This window comes from Narcine bancroftii, chromosome 6 (genome assembly GCF_036971445.1).
Source record: "Narcine bancroftii isolate sNarBan1 chromosome 6, sNarBan1.hap1, whole genome shotgun sequence".
NCBI classification, from domain to species: domain Eukaryota; kingdom Metazoa; phylum Chordata; class Chondrichthyes; order Torpediniformes; family Narcinidae; genus Narcine; species Narcine bancroftii.
Window position 1 is genome coordinate 22259138 of NC_091474.1, and position 16283 is coordinate 22275420.

The 16283-nt window shown below is 41.1% G+C and overlaps 1 protein-coding gene across 4 annotated transcripts in view; it reads left to right on the forward strand.

The window, feature by feature from the left end:
* The window catches only part of slc13a3 (solute carrier family 13 member 3), a 67757-nt gene extending 52738 nt beyond the window's left edge, over positions 1 to 15019 (forward strand). For 3 of the 4 annotated variants that reach the window (XM_069888171.1, XM_069888169.1, XM_069888172.1), the window contains one exon: positions 14746 to 15016. In XM_069888171.1, coding sequence (XP_069744272.1) covers positions 14746 to 14901 — 156 coding nt within the window. In that variant the 3' untranslated portion in view covers positions 14902 to 15016. Of the gene's footprint in view, positions 1 to 14745 lie in introns of all 4 variants that reach the window. The other variant, XM_069888170.1, reaches the window with a different exon arrangement.
* The last annotated feature ends 1264 nt before the right edge of the window (positions 15020 to 16283 follow it).

Sequence of the window (16283 nt, forward strand, 5' to 3'; positions counted from 1 at the left end):
TACTCAAAGTTTCTGGTGAAACTGCCATTGCCATTTCACACAACTTTATCCAAACAGCTGCTACGAGCAAAGCACGACCAAGGCACTCCACTGACGGAATATTTGCTCCCATCTTTACCAAAGGTTCATGTGTTACTTCAGAGAACAATTTACTTTTACAATTTTAAACTTTTATTGAAATGTTTATTTGTTCTTATTTATTTCTTTTTTATGGCGGTTGCTTGAATTCCAGGTAATTGGAATTTTACTGTACATAATTTTTTAAAAAATTATTTATGTTACGTGAGGTGAAAAGAAAACAAGGCTTTTATTTAAATGAACTGTGGCCCCTGGGGGGGGGGGGGGCGGGGCTGTAGGGGCCCCCCATTGAGAATGCCTGTGTTTCAGGTATTCACTTTTGGTCCAGAAAGTCCAACTCGAGATAAAATACTGCTTGTAAAGTTATTAACTACACCTTTAACCAGAAAAAGCAATTAGTAGCTCTGAATCAATGATTTGTTTTTTAAAAAGTGAGCAGAGATGAGCTGGCAGATTGATGATTGTGTCTCTTTGAACCCATCCTTTAATGTTCATACATTACGGAACAGACCTTTGCACTACAGAGGAGCTGGAGAAATCTCTCAAGTTAAGCACAACTGTTCAGTCCTTATTGATCTTGGCCATGGTGTAACTTGAAAATGTACCTCTCCTTGTCTACAAAGAGATCAACATTGTTGAGTAAATTGATCGTTCAGATTTTTCATGAATACATAATGAATGGTTGTGGAATTATGGGGCTTTCATCTCAGCCATTAAGCTTCCTGAATGTATTTGTTATTATCACATGCCAGCACCACCAGGCTGAGGAACAGCTTCTTCCCACGGGCAGTGAGAATGCTGAATGACCAAAGGAACTACTCACACTAACCATTCCAAGCCTCTCATATTCAGGAAGCAATATTTATTTATATCTATGAATACTTGTCCGGCATATGTATTGTTTGTTGGTATGTGTGTTAGGACTGGTTTGTTTCTGCGTGTTTTGCATTGAGGACTGGAGAACGCTAATTCATTGGGTTGTACTTTGCAATCAGATGACGATAAACTTGACTTGTCATGCACAGTGAAAGGTTTCTCTGGCATGCCATTCTAAGGCTGGCCAAGAAATGTCATGCTCCAGCACTGATTTACAAAAAAAAAATGAAAGGAAAAAAAAGGAAACAAAGTCAATTCAGAGATCATGCCATGTCCTCCAATAGACCTCAGCCACTTCAAGTTTATTTTTTTATTATCATGCAATTGTAAAATACAATTGGTTGAAAATGCATTCTTCGGAACTCAGTGTAAAAACATGCAAACACAGTTATAGATATAGCACACATATTTAAAGTGATTAATATACAGCACATATATAAAAGTTCCACACACCATTGTCACACTGACATGTCTGTCCGTGGTCTCATAGGAATTTATATAATACAGTGTCAGCAATCTCCAACCAGCTGGCATTAACTTTGACACCTCCAATTTCTGTTAACCACCTCCCTGGTCTCTCCCTCTGCCTTTCTTCCTCCAGCTTCCCACCCCCTTCCTTCTATCAGAGAGCTACCATTCTTATCCTGTGCCCTCTCACCCATCACATCTCAGCTACCCTCCCACCAGTATCCAACTATTACCTCTTGTATGTCAGCCTGAGCCTCTCCCCTGCTCCTCCCTACTTCCCCTTCCCTCCCTACTCCCCCTTCCTTCCCTACTCCCCCTTCCCTCCCTACTCCCTCTTCCCTCCCTACTCCCCCTTCCCTCCCTACTCCCCCTTCCCTCCCTACTCCCTCTTCCCTCCCTACTCCCCCTTCCCTCCCTACTCCCCCTTCCCTCCCCCACAATCTTTTCATTCTGGCATCTGCCTGATTTTCTGCAACCTGAAGATGGGCTCAGGTCTGAAATGCTGGGTGTCTTTTACTTCCAGTGGATGCTGCATGCCCCAACTGAGTTTCTCTGACTCTTTTGTGTTCTCAACGGAGCAAATTGTTGTACTGTAACTCCAATATATTGTTTTGCTGTTTTGGCTTAGTTTGAATTTCTATTCATACCTAACGCTGCTTCCGATCTCCTAAACAATTAAGACTGATCCAATGAAATCTTCCAAGTGACCACCGGTGGAATTCCCTTACCGAGCAATCAGTCTCATGGAATCACAAATGTCAAAGTGGGTACACTTCACATGATGCAAACTTTCTGCTTCCCCAAGTCATTTTTTTCCCCATCAGTATTCCCAGGTTTAGAACGTTTTCTTTTTGCTGTGAATTGTTTAAACTTTTAATTTATTTTTAAATTTAGACATACAGCATAGTGCCAGACCCTTTAGCCGAGTTGGTGCTGTCCAAATACACCAATTAACCTACCGATCCTTTTAGGGAGGGGGGGGGGATAAATAAAACCAGAGCATCTGAAGAAAACCCACGTGGACATGGGGATTCCAATACAGGTTGTTGACACTGTAATAGCATTACACTAACCAGTACCCTAACCATGCTGCCGCAATCCTGAACCCCCAAACTCCTGATCCTAGTGGATGGTAAAACTTGTAGAACTCAACCGTGCCAGTTAATACTTCAACACTCATTTCATTCTCAGCTCATGCATGTCAGGGAATTTTTAACTATTTAACATAATATCTATGTAGTGAGAGATTACAAAGCTCTGGCATGCAGATGTAAATTGGATGATTTGCAAAAAGTTACTGTATATACGGATGTAATAGTCAATAACGTGTATAAGTCAACCCCCTATTTTTGCCCCCAGCTGTCCACCAGCACTCCCGATGCCCCGACTTCCATCTCGTGCTCAAGCCCCGGCCATCCGCCCATCTGAGCTCCCGACACGCCAACCGTGGATCCTCACCTCAGCCACCTACCCACCAGAGCTCCCAACGGCTTGACTGCGTATACTTGCCTCGGCCACCTGCCCATCCAAGCTCCGGACGACTCGAATGCTGATTTAACACTTAGTCCCAGCAATCCAAGCTCCCGATACCCTAAATGACACAATTATTTACCGCGGTCAAATGTAGTATGCGTGTTATAGTTGATCCCCTAAATTTTACCCTAAAAATTGGTAAGCAGGAGCAGCAAGTAGTTTAGAAAGCCTTAATGTTTATTGCTAGTGGAATTACTTCTATTATGTAAAGCATTAGTGAAATACGATCTTGAGTACTGTGTGCAGTATTGGTCTCCTTATTTAAGGAAGAATATTAATAAATTGGAAGCTGTTCATAAAAGGTTTACTAGACTAACATGAGTATTTGGTCTTGACAAAGGGTGTTGACCTGAAACATTGATCATTTCTCCTTATGCTGCCTGACCTGCTGAGTCCCTCCAGTGTCTCTGTTAACTCAAGGACCCATGATATCCATTTCTTTACCTAGGATGTGTGACTTGTCCAATGAGGAATGGTCAGACAGGATAGGCTGGGAACCACTAAGGTTTAGAAAGGTGAGGTTGAATCATATAAGATTGTAAGGTGCATGGACAGGATGAATCTTGAAAGAATGCTTCCTCTTGTTAGAGAATCTTGAACTGGAAGAGAAAGGGGTTCAAAATAAGAGGTTCCCCTTTTAAGATTGAGATAGGGTTTTTCTCTCTCTCACAGAGAGCCGTGAATATTTGGAATTCTCTTCCTAAAAAGGCAGTAAGATGCAGAATCTTTGAACATTTTAAGGTAATGATAGATAGATATGTGATGAGGTGAAAGGATAGAATGGGTTGACAGGAGTCGAGGTTACAATTGCAACAACTCTTTTTGGCCCAATCCACATGAAGCCCATTCTGTAGTTAAACAAGAAAATCTGCAGATGCTGGGGTTAAGTGTAATACTCAAATATGGTGAAAAAACTCAGCAAGTCATCCAGCATCCATAATAAGTAAAAGATAACCAACGTTTTAAGACTTTACTGCCTTCCTACGGATGCTGCATGACCTGCTGAGTTTCTCCACACATCTATGTATTGCATTGCATCCTTTTTATTTGAATATTTTACATTTTTCAATACATGTAATTAATAAACCATTATACAGAACAATAAATGTTTAAATTAAGGAAATTTCATTCATTACATTGATGGTTATAAACCCTCCCATTCCACCCCTTCCTGTAACTCCTCACCCCCCCCCCCTCCAAAAATTATATATATAGTAGTGCAAAATAAGAAAGAAAAAGAAAGCTAGCATCATGGATTGCTTGGAGTATTGTTTTCCAACACATTGAACTCCAACAAAATTTATATGATCAATTTAAGAAAGAAGGTTGACACAGGTCTTAAGAGTCTAGAAGAACATTTCTACATTATTATACCTAAAATATAAATATACGGGCTCCAAATTTGCAAACTATATACCATATTTATTTCTCAAATTATATGATTTTCTCTAAATTTTGAATTTCTGTATTCCATTTTCCCAAACCTAAATGTGAATCCGATTTCCAAGTCACTGCAATACATTTCCTAGCTACTGCTAATGCTATTGATATATTGATAATTTTAATTTAGGTTTTGTTCCCCAATAGGAATAATTCTGGGTTTAATGGAAATAGAATGCCTGTAACTTGTTCTAAAAAAATTCTCTAAATCCACCCAAAAAGGTCTTATCATGGGGCATGACCAAGTTGAATGCAAAAAAGTACCTATCTCTTCACCACACTTAAAACATTGATCTGATAAATCTGATTTCATTCTATTCAATTTTTGTGGAGTCAAATATAAATGATGTAAAAAATTATATTGAACTAATCTATATCTTACATTAATAGTATTTGTCATACATCTTTGCTCATCAATTGTAATATTCAAATCTAATTCCCATTTCTGTCTAGATTTATGCACTCCTTGTTTAATAGTTCATTTTTACAATAAAAGATACATTGCAGAAGTAAATTTTTTAGTATTTCCTCTCCCAATAAGAGTTTCCATCTCACTACAAATAGGTAACCTCATCTCTGGATCTAACTTTTCCCTTAAATATTCTCTCAATTGAAAATAACAAAAATTAGTATTACTAGGTATTCCATATGTATTCCTCATTTGTTCAAATGACATCAATTGGCCTTGTTCATAACAGTCTTCAATATTTTAATACCTTTAATAAACCAAATATTTAAAAATTGATTATCCTTTGAAAAAGGTATGATAGTTTTGAATCAAAGGCATCTTGGGCGATATACTTCCTTTTGTTCCAATTTCATCATTTATCTTATTCCAAACAATGATCAAGTGCCTCAATTGTATCTCTTTAACACCAATTATTAATTTTGAGTTCCATTTAAATATAATTTCCTCTGCTAATCTCTCTCCTATTTTATCCAATTCTATTTAACCCAACCTGGTTTTTCTCCTCCTTCAAAAAGGGAAGTAAGGAATCTCATTTGAGCCACTTGGTAATAATTCTTAAAGTTAAGAAGTGGTATACCTCCAAATTCATATTTTCACATTAATATTTCTATAGAAACTCTTCAAATTGTACCTTTCCAAAGAAATTTCCTTACATGTTTTTCTTGAAAAACCCTATGCAGCAATAATATAGACAAGGTTTGAAAAAGATACTGTATTCTCAAGAATACATTCATCTAAATACAATTAACCCTTCCTACTAATGTTATAGGTAAAGTCATCCATTTAAAAAAATCTTTTTCATCCTTTTTGAGTAATAGGGAAATAATTCAATTTGTATAATTTTTTAGATTATTATTTACTTGAATCCCTAAATATTTAATCCCATCCATTTGGCCATTTAAATTGAGTATTGACAGTGACTGTAGTTGCCTTTCATAAGAAGCATAATTTCACTTTTGTCCCAATTTACGTTATTACCAGAAATCTTACCATATTCTTCCAAATTAAAGTCTAATTTTCACAAGGAAGTCTCAGGTTCTGTCAAATATATTAAAATGTCATTTGCAAATAAACTAATTTTATGTTCTTGACCAATCCCTTAATTTCCAAAATCACTCCTAATTACCTCTGCTAACGACGCTTCTTCTCTGGCTTGGCTTCGCGGACGAAGATTTATGGAGGGATAATGTCCACGTCAGCTGCAGGCTCATTTGTGGCTGAAAAGTCCGATGCGGGACAGGCAGACACGGTTGCAGCGGTTGCAAGGGAAAATTGGTTGGTTAGGGTTGGGTATTGGGTTTTTCCTCCTTTGCCTAGAGGTAGTATAAACAATGCTGAGGATAAGGGGCATCCTTGTCTATTTGATCTCATCAGTTTGAATGGAGTGGTTATTTGTCCATTAGTAACTACTTTAGCTTTGATGTCATTCTTCTTGGCTTGGCTTCGCGGACGAAGATTTATGGAGGGGGTAAAAAGTCCACGTCAGCTGCAGGCTCGTTTGTGGCTGACAAGTCCGATGCGGGACAGGCAGACACGATTGCAGCGGTTGCAAGGGAAAATTGGTTGGTTGGGGTTGGGTGTTGGGTTTTTCCTCCTTTGCCTTTTGTCAGTGAGGTGGGCTCTGCGGTCTTCTTCAAAGGAGGTTGCTGCCCGCCAAACTGTGAGGCGCCAAGATGCACGGTTTGAGGTGTTATCAGCCCACTGGCGGTGGTCAATGTGGCAGGCACCAAGAGATTTCTTTAGGCAGTCCTTGTACCTTTTCTTTGGTGCACCTCTGTCACGGTGGCCAGTGGAGAGCTCGCCATATAACACGATCTTGGGAAGGCGATGGTCCTCCATTCTGGAGACGTGACCCATCCAGCGCAGCTGGATCTTCAGCAGCGTGGACTCGATGCTGTCGACCTCTGCCATCTCGAGTACTTCGACGTTAGGGGTGTAAGCGCTCCAATGGATGTTGAGGATGGAGCGGAGACAACGCTGGTGGAAGCATTCTAGGAGCCGTAGGTGGTGCCGGTAGAGGACCCATGATTCGGAGCCGAACAGGAGTGTGGGTATGACAACGGCTCTGTATACGCTTATCTTTGTGAGGTTTTTCAGTTGGTTGTTTTTCCAGACTCTTTTGTGTAGTCTTCCAAAGGCGCTATTTGCCTTGGCGAGTCTGTTGTCTATCTCATTGTCGATCCTTGCATCTGATGAAATGGTGCAGCCGAGATAGGTAAACTGGTTGACCGTTTTGAGTTTTGTGTGCCCGATGGAGATGTGGGGGGGCTGGTAGTCATGGTGGGGAGCTGGCTGATGGAGGACCTCAGTTTTCTTCAGGCTGACTTCCAGGCCAAACATTTTGGCAGTTTCCGCAAAGCAGGACGTCAAGCGCTGAAGAGCTGGCTCTGAATGGGCAACTAAAGCGGCATCATCTGCAAAGAGTAGTTCACGGACAAGTTTCTCTTGTGTCTTGGTGTGAGCTTGCAGGCGCCTCAGATTGAAGAGACTGCCATCCGTGCGGTACCGGATGTAAACAGCATCTTCATTGTTGGGGTCTTTCATGGCTTGGTTCAGCATCATGCTGAAGAAGATTGAAAAGAGGGTTGGTGCGAGAACACAGCCTTGCTTCATGCCATTGTTAATGGAGAAGGGTTCAGAGAGCTCATTGCTGTATCTGACCCGACCTTGTTGGTTTTCGTGCAGTTGGATAATCATGTTGAGGAACTTTGGGGGACATCCGATGCGCTCTAGTATTTGCCAAAGCCCTTTCCTGCTCACGGTGTCGAAGGCTTTGGTGAGGTCAACAAAGGTGATGTAGAGTCCTTTGTTTTGTTCTCTGCACTTTTCTTGGAGCTGTCTGAGGGCAAAGACCATGTCAGTGGTTCCTCTGTTTGCGCGAAAGCCGCACTGTGATTCTGGGAGAATATTCTCGGCAACACTAGGTATTATTCTATTTAGTAGAATCCTAGCGAAGATTTTGCCTGCAATGGAGAGCAACGTGATTCCCCTGTAGTTTGAGCAGTCTGATTTCTCGCCTTTGTTTTTGTACAGGGTGATGATGGTGGCATCACGAAGATCCTGAGGCAGTTTACCTTGGTCCCAACAAAGCTTGAAAAACTCATGCAGTTTGGCATGCAGAGTTTTGCCGCCAGCCTTCCAGACTTCTGGGGGGATTCCATCCATACCTGCTGCTTTGCCACTTTTCAGTTGTTCGATTGCCTTATATGTCTCATCCAGGGTGGGAACCTCATCCAGCTCTAGCCTTAGGGGCTGTTGAGGGAGCTGGAGCAGGGCGGAATCTTGGACTGAGCGGTTGGCACTGAAAAGAGATTGGAAGTGTTCTGACCATCGGTTGAGGATGGAGATCTTGTCACTGAGGAGGACTTTGCCGTCTGAGCTGCGCAGCGGGCTTTGTACTTGGGGTGAGGGGCCGTACACAGCCTTTAGAGCCTCGTAGAAACCCCTGAAGTCGCCAATGTCCGCGCTGAGCTGGGTTCGTTTGGCGAGGCTAGTCCACCACTCATTTTGGATCTCCCGGAGTTTGCGCTGAAGATGGCTGCATGCGCGACGGAAGGCTTGTTTCTTCTCTGGACAGGACGGCTTTGTAAAGTGAGCCTGGTGGGCAGCTCGCTTCTTTGCCAGCAGCTCCTGGATTTCCTGGCTGTTTTCGTCAAACCAGTCCTTGTTTTTCCTGGAGGAGAAGCCCAGTACCTCTTCAGTGGATTGCAGTATGGTAGTCTTCAACTGATCCCAGAGGGTTTCAGGGGACGGGTCCGTGAGGCGGGTTGCAACGTCGAGCTTTGCTTTGAGGTTTGCCTGGAAGTTTCCTCTCGCTTCGTCTGACTGCAGGTTTCCAACATTGAACCTCTTTCTGGAGGCTTTATTGTTCCTGGGCTTTGGCTTGAAGTGAAGGTTGAGCTTGCAGCGAACCAGCCGGTGGTCAGTGTGGCATTCCGCGCTAGGCATGACCCTGGTGTGGAGCACATCTTGTTTGTCACTTTCTCGCACCAGGATGTAGTCCAGGAGGTGCCAGTGTTTGGATCGGGGATGCATCCAGGTGGTCTTAAGGCTGTCCCTCTGCTGAAAAAGGGTGTTTGTAATGACAAGTCGCTGTTCTGCGCAGAGCTCCAACAGGAGGCGCCCATTGTCGTTGCACTTGCCGACGCCATGCTTGCCCAGGATTCCTGGCCAGGTTTCTGAGTCTTTGCCGACACGAGCGTTGAAGTCGCCCAGGATGACAACCTTGTCGGCTGTAGGGGTACGTTGGATGAGGTTGCGCAGGTCGGTGTAGAACTTGTTCTTTTCTGCTGGTTCCGCCTGGAGGGTTGGAGCATAGACACTGATGAGGGTGATGTGACGCTTGTTTTGAAGTGGGAGTCGCATGGACATGATTCGGTCCGAGAGGCCTGTCGGAAGGGTTTCGAGTTTGGAGGCAATGAAGCTCTTGACCATGAAGCCTACACCAGATAGGCGTCGTTCATCCGAAGGCTTGCCAGACCAGTAGAGTGTGTAGCCCGCGCCGCGTTCTTGGAGGCTGCCTACATCTGCCAGGCGGACTTCACTGAGAGCGGCTATGTCGATGTCAAGTCTGAGGAGTTCATGTGCAATGAGGGCAGACCGACGTTCAGGTCGGTGGCTGTTAGCCTTGTCTAGCATGGTTCTGATGTTCCAGCATGCTAGCTTGATTTGTGAGCATCTTTTGAGGGGGAGGACGTGGAGGGGGAGGACGTGGAGGGGGAGGACGTGGAGGGGGAGGACGTGGAGGGGGAGGACGTGGAGGGGGAGGACGTGGAGGGGGAGGACGTGGAGGGGGAGGACGTGGACCTGTCCTCGGGCCTGCGCAAAGGAGCTTTTAGGTGGAGTGCAGTGCGCGCAGTACTGGCCCCACCCTTTACACCCATGGTTCGTGTGCCGTGGCCAAGCAAGCTGGGACGTGGCAGCGAGGTCCTTGGGTCGTAGGTTTTATATCGGAGTGGCCTTCTCCTATGCAGATTCTCCAAATTATAAAAGTTTGATGAAACCCAAATTTATCTAACAACTTAAACAAAAAGTCCCATTCCAATCTGTGAAAGGTTTTTTTTGCATCTAAAGACACAGCAATAAATCTTTTCTTTTTTGTGCTAAATGTATAATACTAATTAATCTGGCCACATCGTCTGCTGATCTTCTTGTTTTTACAAAGCCTGTCTGATCCATATTTATTAATTTAGGTAATAATTTAGTCATCCTATTCACCAGTATTTTAGCAAGAATCTTAAATTCTGCATTCAGTAATGAAATAGGTCTATAAGATGAAGGATTCAAAGGGTCTCTATATGGTTTTTTGGTATCACAGTAATTATTACTGTTGAAAATTATTTTGGAAGCATATGTGATATTGATGCTCGATCAAGGACTTCCATAAAGATAAGAATCAATAAATCTTTAAATTCTTTGTAGAATTCAGGTGGAAAACCATCTTCGCCTGATGCTTTATTACTTTGTAACGAACTGATTACTTCCTTCACTTCTAGTGGTGTTGTTAGCACTTAATTCTGTTTGTTCTACCATAGTAAATCTAGGTAAATGTATCCAAGATAAATATCTCTCTATTTTATTCTCATCTTCTAAAGACTCTGGCCTATAGAATTTAGAATAAAATTTCTTAAAAGATTCATTTATTTATTGAGATTTGTAACTAATGACAATCAAATAATTTTAAATTACATTCACCGCTATTGGTACCTGTTCCGTTTTCAATTGCATGCACATACTTTATGTGATCATTCACCTAACTCATAATACCTCTGTTTAGTTCTCCAAATTGCCTTTTTTGTTCTGTCAGTTTAGTTTTATCAATCAATTGCCAGTGTTTATCCTCAAAACCATTATTTCTTGTTCTAGTCCATCTATCTCTTTCATATACTCCTTTTTTGATTTTAGGATTAAGGCTTATAATTTGACTTCTCAAATATGCTTTCAAACTTAACATTCACAGAGTTCAAATTTGCATCACAGAACAACTGTATTTGTTCTCTAATAAAGTCCCAAAAATCTGTTCTTTCTAATAATAATGAGTTCAATCTCCATCTGGAAACTGATTTCTCTTTATCAGACATTACAATCGTCATTATTAGAGGTGAATGGTCAGAAAAAATTCTCACTTTATATTCTGCTTCTAATATCCTACCTTGTAATTGTGCTGAAATTAAAAATAAATCAATTCTGGAGTAGGAATAAAAAGAATAATCCCTTTCTCTGGGATGAATTTTCCTCCACACATCTATCAAGTTCAAGTCCTTCATTAATACCAATGTAGTTTTTGTTGCTTTAGCTCTTGACATTTCTCTAGCAGTTCTATCTAAAAGTGGATCAAAACAAAAATTAAAATCTCCTCCTTTTAAAATATACTCATCTGCCTCTGCTAAATTCAAAAATGTTTCCTGTGTAGCAGGGTCACTATGGTTATAGCTCGGGTTATATCTCGAGGTAGGAAGAAGACTCGTACACCAAGGGAGCGTAATTGTCATTGACTTTATTGGACTGCAGCTCTGCCTTTTATAGGCAGGCAGTCGTGTAACCACCGGACGGTGGCTTGAGCGAGGCCAGCTGCTGATTAGTTGTCCCGGATGCACGGGCCCGGATTGGACCCCCTGTGATCCGCTGGCTGTGATTAGCTGATTTGATCGCTATTTCTGTGGCTTATTGGAGTTGGCGTCTCATCTGCGTGCTGTCTGCCCCGATTGTCATGTTCGACGACTGTTTGCTGTGTAGAGTGGGCCGTGGGCTGCTATACCTGTATAAATTTTTCATCATCCACATTTGGAGCATAGAGATTTAAGAGTCCATAATTCTGAATGTATTTGACAATGTACCATCTGCAAGATCAGTTACCACATTTTGCATTTCAATTGGGAAATTTTTTCTTACCATAATTGCCATTTCTCTTGCCTTAGAATTAAATGCAGAAACTGTTATGTGCTCACCCTGTCTCTCTTTAGCTTCAAATGTTATTTTTCAATTAAATGTGTTTCTTACAAGAAAGCTCCCATTTTCTTAATGCATGCTAATACTCTCTTTTCACAGTCTATTTAGCCCATTAAAATTTAATCTACTCCTTCCTCAGCCTCCACCTGTGACGACTCCTCCCTCAACTCTCTTATTCAAGATCCAAAGTATTGGTGCGTACTTCCTCCAGCAATAAACAAAAATAACACCTCCCCACCCACTCCCGTAAGTGTTACTTAGATAATGCCAAACACTAACTCCCTCTATTTGACGGGTTGTAACCAAGGTCACAATTACCCACATGATACAGTAGGAGTCAGAGCTTCATCTCCTCCCTAACCCCCCTGCTATGTTAATCCTTAATAATTTAATACACACGTATTCAAAAACATTTTCAAATCAATTTCAAAAATCAACAAGAAAAATAAGTAGTCAGTATATTATTCAATTCTACATGAACCGCCAAGTAATTTTAGTCAATCTAAAACATTAACATCTGTTCTTCTGGTTCTTCATTCCACCTGGGCTCTTGAAGGATTTTGCACAAATTCTTCTGCTTGTACAAAGCTCAAAAGGAACTTATAACTAAGAGGAACTAACCTCTAGCCAAGAAAATGTTCAAAGGTGCAGGGTGATGCAATACAAATCAATACCCTTTTTCCTCAAAGAATCTTCCTAACTGGGTTAAATTCTTTTTAAGCAAACCCACATTCTCAAGAGGGCCTTTCCTTGCTCTTTCCCCTTCTTCCACTAGGGTCAAAATCCTCTCTCTGTCTTAGTATTGGGGGTTCTGATTTGGAAGTGGTTTTGGTCTTTCAATCTATAGGGCGATCACAATTCGTTTGGCCCAGTACTTCAGGAATCCATTTTATAAACAAAAAAAAACAATTGGACCTTGCTCCTCCGTTCCTTCTTTAAGACCCACTATTTTAATGTTATTTCTTCTACTAAATATTTCCAATATATCCACTTTTTGCTGGCGCTTCTGATTTTCCAGTTAGAGCAGTGGTGGAATCTTCCACGATAGTAACTCCATCCACATGATGCATTTCTCTCTGCATTTTTTCATTTTCCCATCAAGTTTGTCAAATTTATCTTAATTTTATTAACAGCATCCAGTATTCACTTCTCTTTTAATTTCATGAAATTCTTTTATTAATAAATCACTGCTGGTTATATCTTCTAATTTACATTTACTTTTAAGATTTAGTTTCTTTCAGTACCTTCTCTTCTAACTGCTGATCTTCCTCTTCACTGCTGGTCCATTGCAAGCCTGACTCTTCTTCTGATGACATTTTGAAAGCCCCAGCTTTTCATGCATCCACAATGCACTTCTGGGTTCTTCTCCGATACCAACTCTCCATCGCTGCGGGAAAGCGACGTCGGCAGAAGCTCCCTTGACAGGCTCACTTACCCAGGGAGTAGCTCGAATGCTAACTCCCTGCTTCTGACCTGTGGTAGGCCTCAGATCTCTCTTCTCTTCATGTCGGGCTCCAAGTTAGGCAACAAAAGTTTTTCTTTGGATACATTTTTAAAATGTTGTAACAGTGTTTAAATGCACTTTAAAAGATTTTAATAGTTTAAAACATTTCTTATTTGGTACATTTTTGCTAATTCACCAGGAGAGTCAGACTCCTATGTCCTAACCTTACAGCATCACATGACTCCCTCCATTGCACTGCATCCTTGTGTGCCTTTCCCACATGTCATCTACATGCATATAGTAATTGTATTTGATTCTATAACTTCCTCTAGCCGTGTCTTCCAAATATCAATCATTCTTTTTGTATTACCTCTCAGACCTTTGAAACTTTGAAACTTCTTCTCACCTTAAACCTAAGTCCTCTTGTTTTTGATAGCCAAAACATGGGAAAGTGGGAGTTGGTTTGATATCGAGAGTCAATGAGTCATACAGTACAGGAACAGGCCCTCTAACCCAACTTGTCCATGCTAGCCAGTTTTTCTAACTGAGCCAGTCCCACTTGCTTGCATTGGTCCATATCCCTCCAAACTTTTCCTGTCCAAGTACCTGTTTAAAATTGAAATTGTACCCATCTCCAAAGCTTTCTCTGGCAGCTCATTCCATATACTTAACATTCTTTGCTTGTAGTTTCCAGTTTTTTTATCTATCTCTCTCCTCGCCCCTTAATTCTCTCTCTCTCCCCTCCCTTGTGTTCTCTCTTTTTGTCTCTCTCCTGTTTTCTCATCTCTCATGTTCTCTCCCTCTTTCTTTCTCTCCTCCTCGTATTCTCTTTCCTTCATGTTCTCTCTCTCCTGTTCTCTCTCTCTCTCCCTTTCTCTCCCCCTTCCTCTCTCATTTGGAAGATGATGTTAGTGTATTAAAGGTGTTCTTCAAATGTTTCCAACCTCTCTGCTATTTATTTTCTGCACCGACCAGGCAGAATCTATGACGGCTTGACAGTATAGGATTATAGTCAAAGCACAGTTTGGATAATTCATTCAGTTCTGGTCTCCAAAGGAAATCATGTGAATCCTCATGTTGATCCATCAAATAATCAGTTCTTTTCTCCCCAGTACACTTGTCACTGAAACTGGTGCTCAAATGCCGACCAGAGATTTTTAGCTGAACTTCTGTGATTCGTTCTATCAATAATGCCAAAGACAGTGAGTGAGAAACACAATAGGCCTTAAAACACTTTAGATTGTAACTGGCCCAATTTCATGTGCTTGAATGAAGGAGGAGGAAGGTTGACCTTTATGGCCAGGTCACAAGGGGATGAGTTACTCCGGAGTGAGTCATCAGTGGGCGGGTCAGCTACCCATACACAGTCATACATACAGATCACCACATGCTGTCACAATGGTCTCAGTTTTTAAGAATCAGTGATGCTTTTAATGTTTTTATTAATTTATCTTATGCGGCATTAATTAATTGAATTTTGTTTGTGCAGATAAAGTCTGGAATCGTTATGAACATTATGGGGATTCTCCTTCTGCTGTTAAATGTAAATACATGGGGTCAGTACTTGTTCGATTTGTCCACTTATCCCCAGTGGGCAGAGATTAATGAGAATGTCACTCTCACCTCCTTAAATAGCACTATGTAATGCGTATAATTCATGTTACCGCAGACTTCAGGTTACAACCTTTGTGGGAGTTGATGTAAAGCTGTAAAGATTGCTGAAGTGAAAAGTAGACTGCATAACTGGATAAAACTGGATAAAAGACCTGAAGAATTGGAATATTTTAGATTTGTTGATGAATATAAACCATTGATTTTTATATTGAATATAAAATGGTGATTATTTTTAAAAGTTATTTTTGGAGTTATTTCCATTTATGATCATTGTTAAAATGCACTTCAGATGGGGAATGGCAAAACCTTATGTTCAGACTCCCTCCATTACACTACTAATATGCAAATTAAGCATCAGGCTACAATTTCAACCAGGTTTGACCAGACCCTCTGATTAGTGCCTTGTAACATGATTAATGAGATTTAGCACATTTTATATTTTAATATCTAGGCCAATCAGTGTTGAGAGCTCCTGAGTGATATTTCTGAGAAACTGTTTCATTAATCCATTCATTCTCTTAGCCAAAATTGGAAGCTTTGAACATAGTTTTGAGTGGAGCTAAAGAAACATTGTAGAAAAATTCAAGGTTCAGAGCTCACCTTATGCACGCGTGCACACACACACACACACACACACACACACACACACACACACACACACACACACACACACACACACACACACACATGAATGTTAACAAAGGGCTGCATTAAATCAGTTCACAATTAAAGCAAAAATATGAGATGTTCATGGCATTTCTTCTGTTCTCAAACCTCAGACAGCTAAATACATTCAGTGCTTAGCTGCTTTACCATTTTGCTATGGTGCATCATTATTTCACCAGCAATTAATGTCCAAATCTGCATTTTTTTTTAGTAACAGGACCCAAAGGACTGCAAACGAATGAATGTATGAGATTCAATTTGACAGCTGGTCCTGAAGAGCCATGGTTTCTCGTCAGATTGGCTCTCTTTCCTGCCTCTGGGATACCCATCTGACCTTCACCCAAAATCCTTTCCCTTAGGAAATTCCTTTAGTTCAAAGTAGCTCAATGAAGCCTGGCAGCAGTATCCAATCAGTTAATGCAGTGGCTGGTGGCATTTTGAACTTGTCACCTGTTCCAGCTCAGTGCTCTTGACCCTCAGAAGCTGCTTTGATAATAACCAGCATGTGACACTAGGGAACAATCATGTACAACTTCTGTAATTATTGAAAAGGTTTTACTTTGGCGGAGCTGAGGGCTTAATATAACACGATAGTTACTTGTAAGAGCACCCCCTATCTAGTTACTAATTCCAAATGGGAAAAACTGAATTAAATCTAGAGCAGTGAAGCATCCCAGGAAGTCCTCACAAGTTGCAATCAGAAATGTCCCAGGACTGAGCTGATTGAATTTTATGATCTTCACCAAT